General features: G+C 34.6%; 2 protein-coding genes across 2 annotated transcripts; both read left to right on the forward strand.

The window, feature by feature from the left end:
* Positions 1-360: 360 nt before the first annotated feature.
* LOC125058856 (peptidyl-prolyl cis-trans isomerase E-like) lies at positions 361-15,973 on the forward strand. The gene is made up of 8 exons (XM_047663001.1): positions 361-484; positions 667-825; positions 2,806-2,931; positions 4,513-4,670; positions 8,841-8,996; positions 13,792-13,919; positions 15,169-15,291; positions 15,948-15,973. The coding sequence occupies exons 1-8, from the start codon at positions 383-385 to the stop codon at positions 15,971-15,973; spliced, it is 978 nt and encodes a 325-aa protein (XP_047518957.1). The 5' UTR covers positions 361-382.
* LOC125058468 (ubiquitin-associated domain-containing protein 1) lies at positions 9,999-11,290 on the forward strand. The gene has a single exon (XM_047662558.1). It carries the CDS (start codon positions 10,143-10,145, stop codon positions 11,274-11,276), a length of 1,134 nt encoding a protein of 377 aa, XP_047518514.1. The 5' UTR covers positions 9,999-10,142; the 3' UTR covers positions 11,277-11,290.
* Positions 15,974-17,358: the final 1,385 nt, after the last annotated feature.

The raw sequence follows: 17,358 nt of genomic DNA on the forward strand, positions 1-17,358 counted from the left end.
ACGTCAAAAAATATATTAAAAGGTTCTTCATTATCAAAATTACTTTACACTCAGTCAGTTGATAAATAATATCGAAATATGTATTTTTTTTCTGTTTATAAAATTCGAACCATTTCACTCACTGTATTTTATTTCTTTGTCAATTATCAATGCAAAAGTTATCGATGTTGGGCTTTCGTTTATGACATCGATGTTCTTCTGATATCGATCATCCCTAATGCGAATTCACATACACACAATAAAGTGCGCGGCACTTGTAAAAATAGAGCGCGGAATGCCACGCAATATTTGGTCACGCCCTAATGACTGATGTTTTGACTTTTGTATATAGACTTATCAAATCGAAGCCATATAGATTATTTCTCAAAATTATCGTGTAAATATGACTCTATTAAAAGCAATTTTAAAGGCGCAATCAAAATGCGAAAAGTATCCCTCACCTCCGCCAGAAACAAACATAATTCTTAAGAAAAAAAAGAAGTTCGTAAGTATTCAAAGTATTATATAGTAAGAAAGAAATTGATAGGGCTTTTATGGTAGAAGATCCATAGACCACACATCACTCTTTTTGTCCTGTCCAAATCTTTATAATCATTTTTGGCTATTTGTTTATATAATTATGACGTAATTTATCTATGAGAGAAATTAATAATCTTGTATTATTAGCGCCCAACTTGCAAAACGTTAGGCAAAGTTGACAGTTCCCCGCCAAAATACGACGCCCAACGACTAAAGAGAAAGTTGCCAGGTTTTGTCAGCGACGCTGTTAATCTATACAACGAGAATATTTCACTTGTAATGTCCATACAGAGGGCGCATAAGAAGGTAATAAACGTTTATTAAAGCCGATTCAGCCTTTATTGAGAATGGCCATGTATGTAGGAGATACGCAAGTAGGCATAGACAAAAGTCAAATGTAGACTATATTAATAACGCTAAGGATGTCCGAATCATATGGGAGTTTTAAGATTCTAGATATTTAACAGCTAACAATAGAATCATTTTTTAATTGTGTATTAAAACCTAAACATAACAATCAAATATACAATATTTACAATTTTCTTTATAATTAATAAAACCATAGTTATAATAAAAATAATGCCAGCGTTATTCACTGTATTTTTTATTTAGATTTTTAAAGGCAATGTTCCTATATAAAAAAAAAGTTTCTTGTCAGTTCATATTGCCCGCTCTACGCCCTTGACTTGCGAACTGGTAGTAAATGTAAATTTACAATTAATTTAACTTTTTTTTACGTTCATAAGTGTACTTGTTTACCTATATGAATGAAGATATTTTGAGTTGAAAGAGGGACAACTGTTATAAATAACTGTTCTTATTGTATTATTATGATAATTAATATGACATTTGAATGCCTATTTTAATAACTGATTGAGTGGGTTTTATAATCAATCAATATTAATAAACGATTTATTTATCAAAATTGCGTATTTTTAATCGAACCACTCGGGAATCGAACTAGACTCACTTTTCGAACTCACACAGCGGTTTTCGCATTGGCGGTCGCTCTCAAATCAGTCGTGAAGCAGTCATTTTATGATTTGGCATTCTGATAAGGTGGGAGCTTGTAGTTTATTGTTTGTTAGAGTTCGAAAAGTGAGTTACAGAATCGCAGGGCTGCAGTTAATTATGCTATTCATTTTCCAAATCAGACACACAAATATGTATGTTGTTTGTGTGAAAAGTGTGTTTCAAACGAATATGGTATTTATATTTATTTCCAACACACAAATGTACAGTGTTTACCAAAGTCTTAACATACATAGTAATAAAAATAATATTTAAAAATAGATATGTATATAGAAAACTAAATATGTAAAAAGTTTGGTCCCTGTGGCCGTGTACCTTTAATGCTGGTAATGCTGTATTGCAATACTTATTCGTTAAGGAAACTACCAGCTCTGGAGACAACGGTTGCACCAGGCGCCAACTTAAATCTTTAATTAGCGCCTGTGTACTTGAACCCCACGGCAATCAGTCAGCTATAAGGAGCTAACACATACAAAAAATATTGTGTATGTACTTATGTACACGCGTTAGAAGTTATACTTCTTTGGTGTAACAAGATAAAAATACTTTCAAATATTTCGTCATGATCGTAGAACAATGTCGGATTTGAAAAAAAAAACAAAAACCACTTTTTAAAAACTGTGTAATTTAATGTTATTTTTTTTTTAAACCCTTTTGTTTGCTTGTATGTCAATTTTCATAATAACAAAATATGAATTTAAAAAGTTATGCCAAAAAAACTAAAATGATCATATTATTTTGAAATGGCTGCCCTGTAAAGTTTACTATTTGTCAGATCCGTCACTACGACTATGACGATTTGATTATATGTTTAACTTGTAGCCTAACTTCAGGGTGTCGGTTTTTTGTGACGGTGTGAGCGCATCGTAAAAATCTACTCTCATCATTTTAACCTAACGCGCCAAAAGAAGTAGTTATTATAACAGAGGTCTAGGCTCCGAATATGATTTTGTCCCATTCGGTGTCGAGACCCTTGGTCCGTGGGGGGCTAAGGCTTTTTAAGGGGATAACAAAAAGGATAGTCGACATCACAGGAAACCGAAGAGCTGGCAGCTACCTCGGACAAAGAATTAGTCTAGCTATTTAAAGGGGGAACGCTGCCAGTATCTTCGGAACCTTGCCTAAAGGGACTCCTTTTAATAATAGGTATAGGTTAGTTATTGCTTTTCTGTTATTTTTTTATTTGTAATATATTAATAAAGCTATAACTTCAAAAACTATTGTATTTCAATAACATACAAGATTATTTTTCAGGGACGAGTGGATAGTCATTGGACGAAATGGCCGCCATCTTGCCGACAGTATTATGAGCGAAGAGTAAATTCATTCAAAAATATTCGTGAAGAAAACGCACAGATTTATCGGCGATTACTTGCAACTGTATGTATATGCTTGCTTATTGGTCTAACTTTTAACTTTTAACTCATTGGTCTAGTGGTTAGTACCCCTGACTGTGAAACCATGGGTCCCGGGTTCGATCCCCGGCTGAGACGAACATCGATGTGATGAGCATTTGGTGTTGTGCTTAGGTCTTGGATGTTTAAATATGTATTTATATGTCTATCTATATATAATATGTATGTATATCCGTTGCCTAGTACCCATAACACAAGCTTCACCAGCTTAGCATGGGACTAGGTCAATTGGTGTGAATTGTCTAAAAAAAAAAAAAAATTTACTTACTTCGGCGCAGCGACTCCAAGTGAGTCTTGGCCTCCTAAAAGTCAAAAGTCAAAATCATTTATTCATTTAGGTAACACAATGTACACTTATGAACGTCAAAAAGAAATATACATTAAATGAAAAAAAAATCGTGTCTGCAGTAATGTTAGTTACTGTATAGTTGGACTATGTATTTGCGTGTTGTTCCCACGAGAATGTAAGTGCGTGCTCCTATTTCACCATACCAAGAGGACAAATCTTTGTTTTTTATTTATTTTATTATTATTCATTATTTATTAATAACTTAAGATGTCATGTGGAACATGGTGTAATGGTTGCAGGTCCTTACAAACGTTGTAAAAGAAATAACTTAAAAGATTGATTTGACAACTGGCAGTAAATGTTAAATAAGAAGCATGATACATTTATGATTAGGAGAATACATTGATAACAGAGTGCCAGTTAACAAGTGGCCGCAAGTAATTTTAATTAAATTAATGTTAGGTTCAAAACAAAATTTCGTTCATTCATTTTTTAAATAAAATATCATCCACATCATAGCAATGTATGTAAAGAATTCGAAAATCGATGTAAAAATGTGAATTTTATTAATAACCCGATGAACGTAGAGATTTTGCAGCCGGATCTCGTAGGTACTATATGTATTTCTTTACTGACGAGTCATAAGTGTACATTATGTTACCTATATGATTAAATGATTTTTTACTTTACTTTACTATATCCTACAACTATATCCTTGAAATCCCATCTCATAACTCTTCCTTTCTTGGCGAATCCTTTAAGGTTTCTGCATATAAGGAGTGTTGAAAAAATTAATTTTATTTTTCCTTTACCAGTGTATCAGTGTGCCAAGCGTTGACAAGATTTTTTTAAATAAATAGTTTTACTTCTCTTCCACAGAGCACTATGACATATTCAAAATTCAAAAATCATTTATTCACGTAGGTAACACAATGTACACTTGTGATTCGTCATTAAAGAAATAAATATTAATGCTTCTAATTTTACATTTACTGCCAGTTCTCAAATCAAGGGCGTAGATCGGAAGAGAAGAACTGGCAATAAACTCTCCGCCACTCTTTTTATCGCCATGTTTTTTTTTACACAACGTTTGTAAGGAGCTGCAACCATTACACCATGTTCCACATGACATTTTAAGTAATTAATATTAATAATAATAACATAAATAAAAACAAGGACTTGTCCCCTATCAGCAAGAGGCATGGTGAAATAGGAGCACGCACTTACATTCTCGTATTCCATGGTTAAGTTTTCCAGAAACCACGAGTAGATGAAACAGCATCATTAAACAAAGATTGGTATTATAATAAGAAAACTATTGCTCATTGTGCTCAAAGGGAATTCATTTTATTCCCCTTAAAACATACGGAAGACATTGAAGACCCGGCTTTTGCTGATGGTGTTTCACGTCCCAGGTATGTTCATAAAAACCCTTAAAAATATAAACCCGTCGAACTATGGCAATCGAGGTTTATTTATTTATTTTATTTATATACTTCGTTGCATTACAATATAAATGTTTAACATAATTAAATGAAAGCATCTGACGGCCTTATCGCTGTCGAGCGATCTTTTCCAGGCAACCACTATGAGAAGAAAAAAATGTATTAAATTAGATAAGGTAGGCAAGAAGTGCAAAAATACATATCTATATATATATAAAAATGAAACCCGTTTTCCGTTGTCACGACATCACATGAAAACGGCTCGACCGATTTGTCTGATTTTTTTTTGTTGTGTTTGTAATTGTCAGGAGAAGGTTCTTATAAAAGAAAAAAATTGCGCGGAAAATTAGAAAATTCAAGAATACTTAACCACCATACAATCAGTGGCGGATTTAAAGATTTGCCGCCCGTAGGCTATTCAATTTTCGCCGCCTCTAAATTTTGATATCTTAGTCCACAATCATATCCATTTTCTATCAATAAAATTCCAACTTTATAATTTGTGCTCCATCATCCTCGTTACATCAACTTTTCCCATATAGTTATTATTATTGAGACCTATGGTACCGTGTTAGATCCTTGATTATTTTTACAGCAAAGAATTATCAAAAAACATTATTTTAAGGAAAAAATATCTCAATCGATACCACTTTTAAAGTAAGGTAAGGTATGTCTTAAAACTATACAATACTTACAAAATATGAATTAAGCTTACGTAAAAAACATACATTTGGCGAACTTTGATTAACATTTATTATTACACTCACTAGATATTGAACTAGTTTTTTATTTAATAAAAATTAGTCAATTTTAGTCAGTATTATCTATCCTGCACCCAATTTGGATTTCGAAGCGGTTTAGGAACGAGAGACGCTCTCTTTGGCTATCAAGTGTTAATACAGAGATGCTTGGACATGAACAGGGATCATTTCGTCTGTTTTGTCGACTATGAGAAGGCTTTTGATAATGTACGACATGGTAAAATGATGGAAATACTCCAGAGAATTGGCTTAGATTATAAGGATTGCTGTTTAATTAAAAACCTATATTGGAAGCAAAGTGCTAATATAAGGGTACACAGCAAACATTCTTCATATATCGAGATTCAGAGAGGTGTGCGTCAAGGTTGCATTTTATCACCTTTGCTATTCAACTTGTATGCCGATGCAATATTTTCAGAAGCCCTAGATAATTGTCAACATGGCATAGCAATTAATGGCAAACTGCTGAATAACTTGAGATACGCTGATGACACGATCTTAATCGCAGAGAGCCTCGATGGTCTACAGAATTTAGTCAATTCAGTTGCCGCTGTGAGTTCTGAATTTGGTATTAGCATCAATGCGAAAAAGTCAAAATATATACGACAATAAGCCGAACACCGGAGCTTTTCACGCAACATATATACCTCAACAATCAGACCTTGGAACGTGTCTCGAAAATACGATATCTAGGCACAGTGATTGATGAAAAGGGTGACCATAGCATCAAAATCCGCTGCAGAATTGAACAAGCTCGGAACGCCTTTTCAAAACTAAAAAAAGTATTTTGTGACAAGCGCCTAAATTTACAGCTTAGAACTCGCATTGCGCGATGTTACGTCTTCTCTGTGCTGCTCTACGGCGTAGAATCTTGGACGCTGACAGAGACTATGTCCAAAAAACTGGAAGCGTTTGAGATCTGGGTTTATCGACGTATGCTTAAAATATCTTGGACAGACCGCATACGAAATACAACCGTGCTGGACAGAATGCAGAAGAACAAAGAAGTGCTTATGACGGTTAAGAAAAGGAAACTTGAGTATTTCGGACACGTTTTACGCAACTCCAAAAAATATGAGCTCCTTCAACTAATCATACAAGGCAAAGTGGCAGGTAGAAGGAGACCTGGCCGCAGACGCACGTCCTGGTTGATAAACTTGAGACAATAGTTTGTTCAAAGCACCAAGTCATTGTTTAGAAGCGCGGCATCCAAAATTAAAATAGCCATGATGATCGCCAACCTTCGCAAGGAGATGGCACTATAAGAAAAAGTCAGTATTATATTTATTAGACCATCGATATTATATCGATTGAATTGGGTAAGCAGATCTCATAATTATTAGGTACACGGAAGTATATTTTTTTATTATATCAGTTATCAGTGAAGAATATATGTAAAAATTACTAAATTTCGAATATAATATCGAATCGCGATATTCTAAAAGTTCATAATCATTAATATATAATTAGTAAAGCGTTTAGGAATTGTTCATGCAGAGATGTTGAAATATTTATTAATTCGCACTGTATATGAGAATATTTCGATTTTTGTTAAATATTTTAATTTCTCTCCAATTTTCGAAATTCGTATTATGTGTGTATAATAATGTTTTTTTTAAATTTGTAAACCGAAATAAAATTTTATGAACTAAATTTGCCGCCCCTTAAAATTTGCCGCCCTAGGCTCCAGCCTACTCAGCCTGCTGGTAAATCCGCCACTGCATACAATTCGAACTTTTTGGTGTAACCTTATGGCGTTTGACATAACACAACATTGACAGAATGCGTGCTGCAAATATCGTCAGAGGATGTAAGAAAAATGAATATCGTTCAAAATAAATGCTTCGATCGGAGATATTATATTGATAATATAATAATATGCGAGCCAGAAAAACAAACAAAGAATGATGTATAACATAAAGCATTAGAATAATAATCACTTTATTTCTGAAATATTTTTTAATTCATTATACCAATTTGAAATCAATATTCATAGTTAAGACAGGACAACGTCTGTCGGGTCCGCTAGTTACATATATTAAGAAAAAAAACTAAACAGGAACAAAAAAACAAACTAAACTAATAAAGGATACATGAAAAATAAATAGTTTGGAAAATCCAAAAGTGCACGCCTCATAGCGGTCATTCACATTTAAAAAAAACATAAATAAATCATTAGTTTACATTTTTTTTTTACTTCTTACTACTTACTTAATATAATAAAAAAATATATAGTGGCGCCATAACTCTAAGGTGAGGAAGAAATATACTAAAATTCGTGTTTTAGTTTTTTACAAATTATAATTAAACGACAGTACTTAGAACGCTAATATTAACTAGGAATCAGCCCAGGGTATAACTTTATATAATAAGAAAAAAAGTATTCTGGTACGATAAATTTTTCGACCAATTTCTCTGCCACATACATGGATCCATAAACACAGACTGACGGACGTCCAAGAATGATTGATTTTAATGTTATTATTTACTATGTTAAACAAAATAATTGTTCATAAAAAATACCATATGTGCTTGATAGATTATTTAACTCGATTTTAGTGCACTCATATTATCCTGTAAGTGTTATATTAGTGAGAAAAAAGTCATTCAAGTTTCGAAAGACTGGGTTTTTTGACATGTCGAGAGTAGAGCACTGCCGAGGCGTGCAATAATGATATAAGTAATCATGTTAGTTTTTTGTCATAACTTTTTTAATTCGTATTCCGTTATTATAAAAATTGGCATACAAGATAACAAAATGGTTTCTTTTGAAACAAATCACACATAGAAATAAAGTCCATTAGTGCACAACCGGGGATCGAACCTAAGACCCACTCAGCGTGGGATGAGAGTCCCACGCTGAAGTCACTAAGCCAACACTGCTCTGCCATTTGGTGGCATAAAAAAATAAGGTTTTTGTTTTTAAGTCGTTTCGATTGCCAGACTAGACAAATCATTTTTAGAAAATCATTAAATGCAGTTTTGCTTTTCAAAATAAAACGAAGACTTGACGACTCATTGGTCTAGTGGTTAGTACCCCAGACTGCGAATCAATGGATCCCGGGTTCGATCCCCGGCTGAGACGAACATCGATGTGATGTGCGTTTGGTGTTGTGCTTAGGTCTTAGGTGTTTAAATATGTATTTATATGTCTATGTATAATATGTATGTATATCCGTTGCCTAGTACCCATAACACAAGCTTCACCTGCTTAGCATGGGACTAGGTCAATTGGTGTGAAATGTCTTTTAAAAAAAAAAGTCTTCTTTCAGCAAATGATCCTATCTACGATATTCTACTTTCCCTTAATGTTCCAATAGTCTTGGGACGCCCTATAGGTAGTAAGTTTGTCTTAGTAATCTTAAAGATATATTTTCAGAATTCACATAACACTTGGTATACGCAACGCCGCTGTAATGGGTTCGCTTGAAGTGGAGTTGTTCACAGATGTCTGCCCCCAAACGTGTTCCCTGTTTTTGGACCTTTTGGACGGTGATGGTCTTGGCTATGGGTATGTGGGGACTAGGTTTTTCAGGTATGATATCATTAAAATATACCAAAATCATTTTATTAACAAATTTCGTGTATTTATAGGTATGTTATCTAAAGCTGGCGGCTTCAACACATTTACACTTTGTGCTTGTGTAGTGTCTGTGAATAAGCGCGAGACGTGATGTCAAACTAAAATGTTGATCTTTACTGTACATGTTGATCTTTTTAAACATTACCAGGGCAATCTCGTAAAATGGTGCACAATGTTTTTAATTATTTTAAGCATCTTAATAAAAACAGTTTAATGAAAAAATGTTATATTTAATTTGACATCAGATGCGACTCGGGTTTCTAAGAGGAGTATTGAAAGAATAGTTAGTGAAGTAAAAGTGAAGTGTGTTGATTTAGATGAAGCTTATGTCGAAAAATAAAAAATTACACAAACTACTCTTTTACGTTCTTGGTCGGGCTTACAACTTTGGGATCCACCATCGTATCACGTATGCACATAATATTTATATGTATTTGACACATTTTTATTTATTTACAACCCACCCAACCTTACTAAAACCAGAGTAGACTAAAATATATAGCTTGGAAAAAAAGTCATATTTCTAAACATACTGTATAGTGAAATTGCATTAGTGTGAGTACTGTGAACGCGCCAGCTTTCGATAACCGACCTATACACAAGATTAGAGAAACCGGCCAGTATTTTGTTTTTGGAACGTTGTGTCATTAAATAAATAAATATAATTGACATGATTAAATCAAAAGGAGGGCAACTGGCGGCCTCATCGCTTTCGAGCGATCTTTTCCAGGCAACCAATCACCCACTACACAGTATCAGTGGGATATCTTCAAGAAAAAAGCGTAACAATTCTTAAAAGGCCAGTAACGCACTCGCAAGCCCACTGGCATTGAGAGTGTCTATGGGCGGCTTACTTAACCTCTGGTGGGTGGTGAGTGAGTGAGTAAAAAAAATACACGCCAAAATCTAAATTATCGGCTACAAAAATTCATGATTAAAAACTTTTTACAATTGTTTATTGTCTGCCTGTCAAACACACTTGTCAAGATGACGTTACAATGTACAAATTAATATGGTTTTTAATTGCGTTTTTCACAAGCATTTTTTTATTCCTTATACTTATTTTAATTAAAGTCATCGATCTGGACGAAGGCGGCGATGCTAGTGTCGGAGTCAGGTTTAAATGGAAATTCTGATATATTTGTCAAAATTGTCGGCCCCGAGGGTCAGGTATTCTCCTCATACTTCGCGGAAGACACGCTAATCGAGGAAGTAAAGAACCGCTCCATCGATTACTTCTATCCCAACGGCGAAAACAGCTCTAGCAGGTTTAAAATCGTCCGAGTTTCTGATACAACAACACTACATGACTTTCTCACGCTCACACAGGAGCAGGTAGCTATGTTCGACGAATTATTACTGATCGAACGACGGACACCTGAAGCTGGAACCCTATGGGATCTTGGATCAGTAAGAGCACCACAACCAAGCGCCATAGCAGCTGCAACGGCATCTTTACCGACCCCACTAAACCCAATGAGACAGCCAAACCTACAATCTCTACTTTCAACCAACGAACTCTCGTTTGAGCTGCGAAAAATTCTCATATCTATAATAGAAGCTGGAGCAAGGCTGGCAGCAGCTGGTAGAAGCTACGAACTGACATTAGCTCAGTTATCAGCTGCATTGGACGAACCACAGCGGAACCAGCAGTTCACGGTTCAGGTGATAACACCTGAGGAGATTGCAGCAAGGTTCAACTCATGTGAAGACGGGAATACATCCGTGGCATCGAATTGTGACGAAACCTATCGACGCGCAGAGCATTTGCAGCGGTTTCTGGATAAATTCCGAGCTTGGAGAGCGAAAATCATGGAGCCGCCCAATCCTGAAGCATTGGTATCTTTAAAAGACCTTGGATTCTCTTTGGAAGATGCAGAGACCGCTCTACGCTATACGGGTAGCAATGTTCCAGCAGCGGCGTCTTGGTTGATTGGTGAAAGGGGATCAAGTGTTTTTGAACTAATGAACGGTCTCCCTGATGGGCATATTCTGGAGACGCTGCTCAAACAACCTCAAATACAAAGAGGGCTCTTGAACACACGTATGTTGATAGCATTTATAGCCATGGTGGGACAGACGGGTAATGCGTCATTGTGGCTGAATTCCCCTCATGGGAATCCGTTATTATCACAAATATCTAGAACATATCATTCGGAGAAATATTGCATGGCAGTGAATCAGTTTTCTGAAAGATTGGATACGCCGTCGACTTCGAGGCAAGGTCAATAAAGACTTTTTAGTCAGTTGGATTTTTATTTCTAACGAATCCTTGCAGTATGTTAAACCCACTTAGTGATAAAATCGCGTCACGTACACAAAAAGAATCAAAACCTGTATACTGCGTATCAATAAAAATGGTTACGATTGAATAATAGGTATAACAACATTATAATTTATTTGTTTTTTACAGAAATATATACATAATCCTTACATATTAATCCAAAACGATAATGTCGAAAAATATATAATATTAAATACATAATACACAATATATACTGGACGTGAGACTGATCTTAAATTAAATTAGTATGATTCATGTGCACTTTTACGTTTTACTATAATTTTTTTCATGTATCCTTTATTAGTTTAGTTTGTTTTTTGTCCCTGTATAGTTTTTTTTTCTTCTTAATAATTCCTTTTTTTTTTTTTTCCCACACTGAGTGCCCGGAAGAGATCGCTCGAAAGCGATAAGGCCGCAGTTGCCTTTCTTTTACATGTAATTATGTTAAATTTTTATATTATAACTAGCTGACCGGGCAAACGTTGTTTTGCCATGTATATTATTTATAATTAAAAAATAGGGGTTGAAAGTTAGGGATTGTATGTATTTTTTAATGCTGTATCATAAAAAAATAAAAACAAAAAATATCTAAAAATTTAAAAAAGAATATTTAGGGGTGGACTACCCTTAACATTTAGGGGGATGAAAAATAGATGTTGTCCGATTCTCAGACATACCCAATATGCACACAAAATTTCATGAGAATCGGTCAAGCCGTTTCGTAGGAGTTTAACACAAACATCGCGACACGAGAATTTTATGTATTAGATGCAACAAAGTGAAAATAAATAAATATCGCTACTGTAAACTCTGTGAACATCGTCGATAGGTAGACAGCATTCAGTAGGCAAGCTCTTGGTAACGGGGACTATGCAAAAGTCTGGTTCTGGCCCTTGGTATCGCAAACAGCCTTGATGTAGCACAATCCCCGGTACAAAGAAACCGAGTTCTTGGAGAACATTTGGGTGGTTCACCTCCCGCAAGACATTCAGTATACAGGGTGGCCAAAAAGTCGTGGATCAAACGCAAATAGGGGATAGATGAGGTCATCAGCGCCAAAAAATTGTTCTACGGGAGGTCTCTAAGGTCAACCCCTGCAGAGTTATGATTTATTTTGGTTTTTATATGAAAATTGACTTTTTTTTACTAATTCTTCTTAAAATTCGAAAATATCTACATCCTGTATCTTTCTCATAATATCCACTAGATTGGTACTGAAAAGTTCTTGCGTTAGACATACTATTTATAGTTGTTTATTGTGTGTATTGAAGATAATATTAAGTAATACGATATAACATTTTTTCAAATCATAAATTTTTCTTTACTTTGGACCCCACTGTGAAAAAAAATTACTCCACCGAAAAGTGTCCCTGTACTACAAGTTTATAATAGGGATTCTGAAAAGGTATTACACGTGGCCATGAGTCGCTCTAATATCTTTCTAGGAAGAATTACAAACAACAATAATGGATACAAAATAAATAAATTCACTACTTTATTAAGAAATTATTACAATCAATCCTTTTTCTTTACTGACTGTGGATATATCTTGTCGATTCTGAACCTTTTAATACGCTCTTTAATTTGAAAGAGTTTATCGTTTCGACGATAAGAACATGAAATGTTTGACAATTACGAAGTCTATGAACATTTTATATTGGATTTTTGTGTGTGTTATTTGGGATACAAATAAAATGAAAAGGTCCAGCCGTTCTCGAATTATAAGTGTTCGAAAGAATCCGACTTTGTTTTATATTAAGACTAGCTGCCCCGCGAACTTCGTTTCTCCTTAATGTGATTTTATCTAGCCTACCTTATTAGAACATACCAACACGGAACATTTTGCTATGCTACCCTCTGGGGTAGACTGGGACTGTTTGGTTTTCCGGAATGAAAACTTTTAAGGTTTTTCTGTGAATTTTTCTCTATATAAACCTTGGAGTTGAAGTTTTAAATAAACTAAAAAATAGGGGTTAATCGTAAAGGGGTGAAAATTAGGGGTTTTATGTATTTTTGTATGCTGTATCATAAAAAATTAAAAACAAAAAAAAAATCTAAAATATAAAACAAATTTTTTTGGGGTGGACACCCCTTTTCACTTAGGGGTTTGAAAGATAGATAGTAGACTATTCTCAGACTAACTGCATACAAAAATTCATAAGAATCGGTCGAGCTGTTACGGCGGAGTATGGGAACGAACATTGTGACACGAGAATTTTATATATTAGATAACGTCTGAACGCTGACTTACTGTGGCCTAATTTTTTGACCTTTGACATTGAATAAAAAATTTTCCATACAAGGGAATGATGGGGAACTTTTAAATATTATTTATAATTATGTTTTGAACAATTTCAAATTCTCATAATTTGGTCTAGATTGACCGGACTATAAACCTATAAAGCTTTGCGGTCAGACGTCATCTGTCACGATGACAATTAACGACTCGCATTTCATTTTCAGAAAAGTACCAAATTTATTCTGGAGCGGCGGTGACGTAGTCCACAACAATGGTTTCGGCTGTTACGCGCAAAAGGGAAGACATAAACCAATCGGGGCTGAGAACTACCATTTTTCACACTCCATGCCAGGTATTTTACTTAATTGGGACAATAGTGGCGCCACAATGAGCCGTGACCACAGACTGCATCTGTTTAATTATTGAAGTGAAACTTCTTTATCGGGGTTGGAAAAAAATTTAGTGTAACATTTTTTCGTTACGCGCCATCTTTTGAAGTGAAACTTCTTTATCGACGTATGGGAGAAATTTTGTAGCAGGTTACGCGCCATGTTTCTTTTTGAAGTCAAACTTCTTTATCGGCGTTGGAAAAAAATTTACACACATTTGTCACATTTTTCGGTTACGCGCCATCTTTTGCTTGTCCCTACCACGGTTGATCCGAAGAGATTCGAAGCCATTAGTAACAAAAATATATAATAACGATAACAATGATAGTAATACTAATAATTCTATTACAATTAATGAAATTCTGTAATAATCTTAGTGGTAATAAGGTAAAATTAAATAATAAATTAAAAAATAATTGTATTATTTGTATTCATGTCTATGATAATAAAAGCCTTTTGTTAAACTTTATCTAATTTAACTTTATTTAACCAATTTCTGTAAAGTTGCATATAGTAGATCATTTTTCGAAAAATAAGATCATAAAGAAGTTTTACTTCTTACGTAGTACACGCACACATTTTTTTTTATTTTTTTTTTGTATCCTTCTGCGTCCGACACGTAGATTTATATCACCTCCACCGGAAGTTAATTGCGCACATAGACATATTAATACAGCCGGAATTCGACTCGAATTTAGCGATGAAATAATACCAACCTGTTACTAATTACATTGGCGTTGCGTAGAGATGTGGGGTCTATATTCTACCGCATTTACCATGGAGTGTTAGGATTAATACCTACAGCAGTTTCATCATAGGACGTCGAGGCAGGATACGAAATTCCACAACTGAGCGTTTTTTAAGGCAGTTTTTGCCGCACACCAACTCTATGTGGCACCAGCTGCCCACCGATGTATTTCTGAACCAATTTGACTTAGGATCCTTCAAGAAAAGAGTTTCCAATTATTAAAAGGCCGGCGACGCACTCGCGAGCCTCCTGGCATTGAGAGTGTCCATGGGCGGCGGTATCACTTAACATCAGATGAGCCTCCTGCCCGTTTGACCCGTTACATTAATAAATAAAACTACTCAATAATGATTTCAATAGTTCCTTTTTCCTTGAGAATTTTGTAATGCAACAGCGAATTTAAAAAATAAAACTTGTTCCAATTCTGTATAATCTTTTTTAGGTATAAAAACTTTTTGTTGCAGGTCTATTGTCTATGCGCGTTACAGAAAATGATGAGATGTGCGGAGTGTTTAATATTACGTTTAAAGCATTACCACAATTGGATTTGCGTAATGTTGTCTTTGGAAGGGTTAGATTTAGCAACTGTCTTTTATTTTTTAAGTTTACAAGACATACCTGTCACTTAAGAAAAAAATTGTATTAAAAACATAAAAAGTATATCACGCCACTCGCGCTGGGGCCGTTCAAGTATTACGTAAGCACTATAGGGGGGGGGTCTTTGATTTTCTTATTTGGTGATTACGTCAACAGTAATTATTAATTTTGAACACATATTACCCACACATTGTCTATGCTAGAAACCGAAATGCATAATCGAGGATTCCTACAAAAATTAATACGTTTATGTACTATTATTTTTGAGAGCTTTGCATGGTTTTTATGACAAGAGGAAGTATTACGTCAGCAGATTTACTGCAATTTATAATCCCCCTCCCCCTCCCGCCCCTTCCTCTTGTCAGCAAAAGTAAGCAAAGCTCTCAAAAATAATAGTACATAAACGTTCGTTTTCAAGCATAGACAATGTGTGGGACAAAGACCCCCCTCCCCCCTATATTCCTTACGTAATTCTTGAACGGCCCCTATACATCTGCTTATATTTATTAATTTTGTGGCAATGTATAATTTGTTAGTGGACGTAATAGTAGGATAAAGCAAGATGATTATTATACATTTATTTTGTAGGTTTTGAACAGGAGACATATTTTGCGCGATACCTAATCTTATAAGCCAAAATTTTCAGGTAATTCGTCCAAATTCAACATATGACAATATCAAAAACCTTGGATCACCGTTGAGCACTCAGCCTATAGTTGAAATTGTTGCTACGAAACGAGTGGATGGCAAGTGTATTTATGGCACTAGAAATACAAAACTCGCATCTTTTAAAAATCAAATTTTATAAAACATTGTTGGTTTTATTACATAAGTTCCTGCGTAATTGTTTTATTTCGCACTCGACAAATATCTCAAAAATCATGTTTCGATTTGACATTTACCTTTGAACACAGTTTATGATTACCTAGAAGACAAAAACGCGTGTCAATAGTTCTAGATATATTGTTATAATTTGTTTTGTTATCTTTGAAGTGTTGTTAATATGTGTGTAATGGTGAATGTGGTAAATCACAGAACTAATTTTTATTTTTTTTTACTTATGTAACTTTAATGACGTTGCGGTTTTATGACATTTTCCTTTGAATAATTGTAATGTAGAGGGAGGGTAAAACTTGCTGAGTTTCTTGCCCGTTCTTCTCAGAACAAGGCCTCCTGGTAGTTTTGCGAACGGATGGCGTAGTCTTGCTCTTTCGCGAATTTTGTAAACGTTTTTGACATTCATCGCATGCCCTAAGAAGCATCTAAACTGAATAAACTTATTTTGATTGATATAACGACACTCAAAGGACTGTGCATATTTCGATGTTACAAAGAGTTATCGTTAAATGGTAAGAAGAAAAATCTATATTAGATAAAGAAAAAGTTTATTACTACTGTTAGAAATTACATAAAAAAACAATTCTTATTTGAACGCTACGCTAGCGTTTTTGCAGCACCGGCAAATATGTTGTATTTTTACTTATTTTATTAATATCTTGCGATATTGAGGCATCTTCATAAAGCACAATAAAAATAATAACATTCAAAAAAGCACATTTTTGTCTATCTGTATAGCATATAACTATATTGCATGATGCAAATTTTTCCTAAAGATTAAAAAAAGATTTCGGCCAATTGACTTGTACCCAGGTCACATTTATAAAAAAAATTATACACGCTTTAGAATAATAATAATAATCTTTTTTTTTATGGCTCTGGCACGATTTGTGCATTAGCCAGCGTCAAGTATAGGATATTTTATAGTTCGTGCTTGTCTTTAGAAATTTGACCGTGTCCTCCATGTACGGTTTAGGCACTCTCCCGGTACCCACCAACCCTCCCAAAGGCCGGGAACAAATTTAAATTAAATTAAAACTTGCCCTCGCACCGGGAATCGAACCCGGTACCTCTCACTTAGCTGCCACTTAATAATACCACTAGGCTATGAGGCCTATATACACGCTTTAGAATAGAAATAGTCACTGTTAATAGACAAGTCACCGTTGCTTTTCTACTCTATACCCATTCATAGATTATAAGAAACAATCAAAAGGTAA

This window comes from Pieris napi, chromosome 18, assembly GCF_905475465.1.
Source record: "Pieris napi chromosome 18, ilPieNapi1.2, whole genome shotgun sequence".
In the NCBI taxonomy this organism is placed as follows: Eukaryota; Metazoa; Arthropoda; class Insecta; order Lepidoptera; family Pieridae; genus Pieris; species Pieris napi.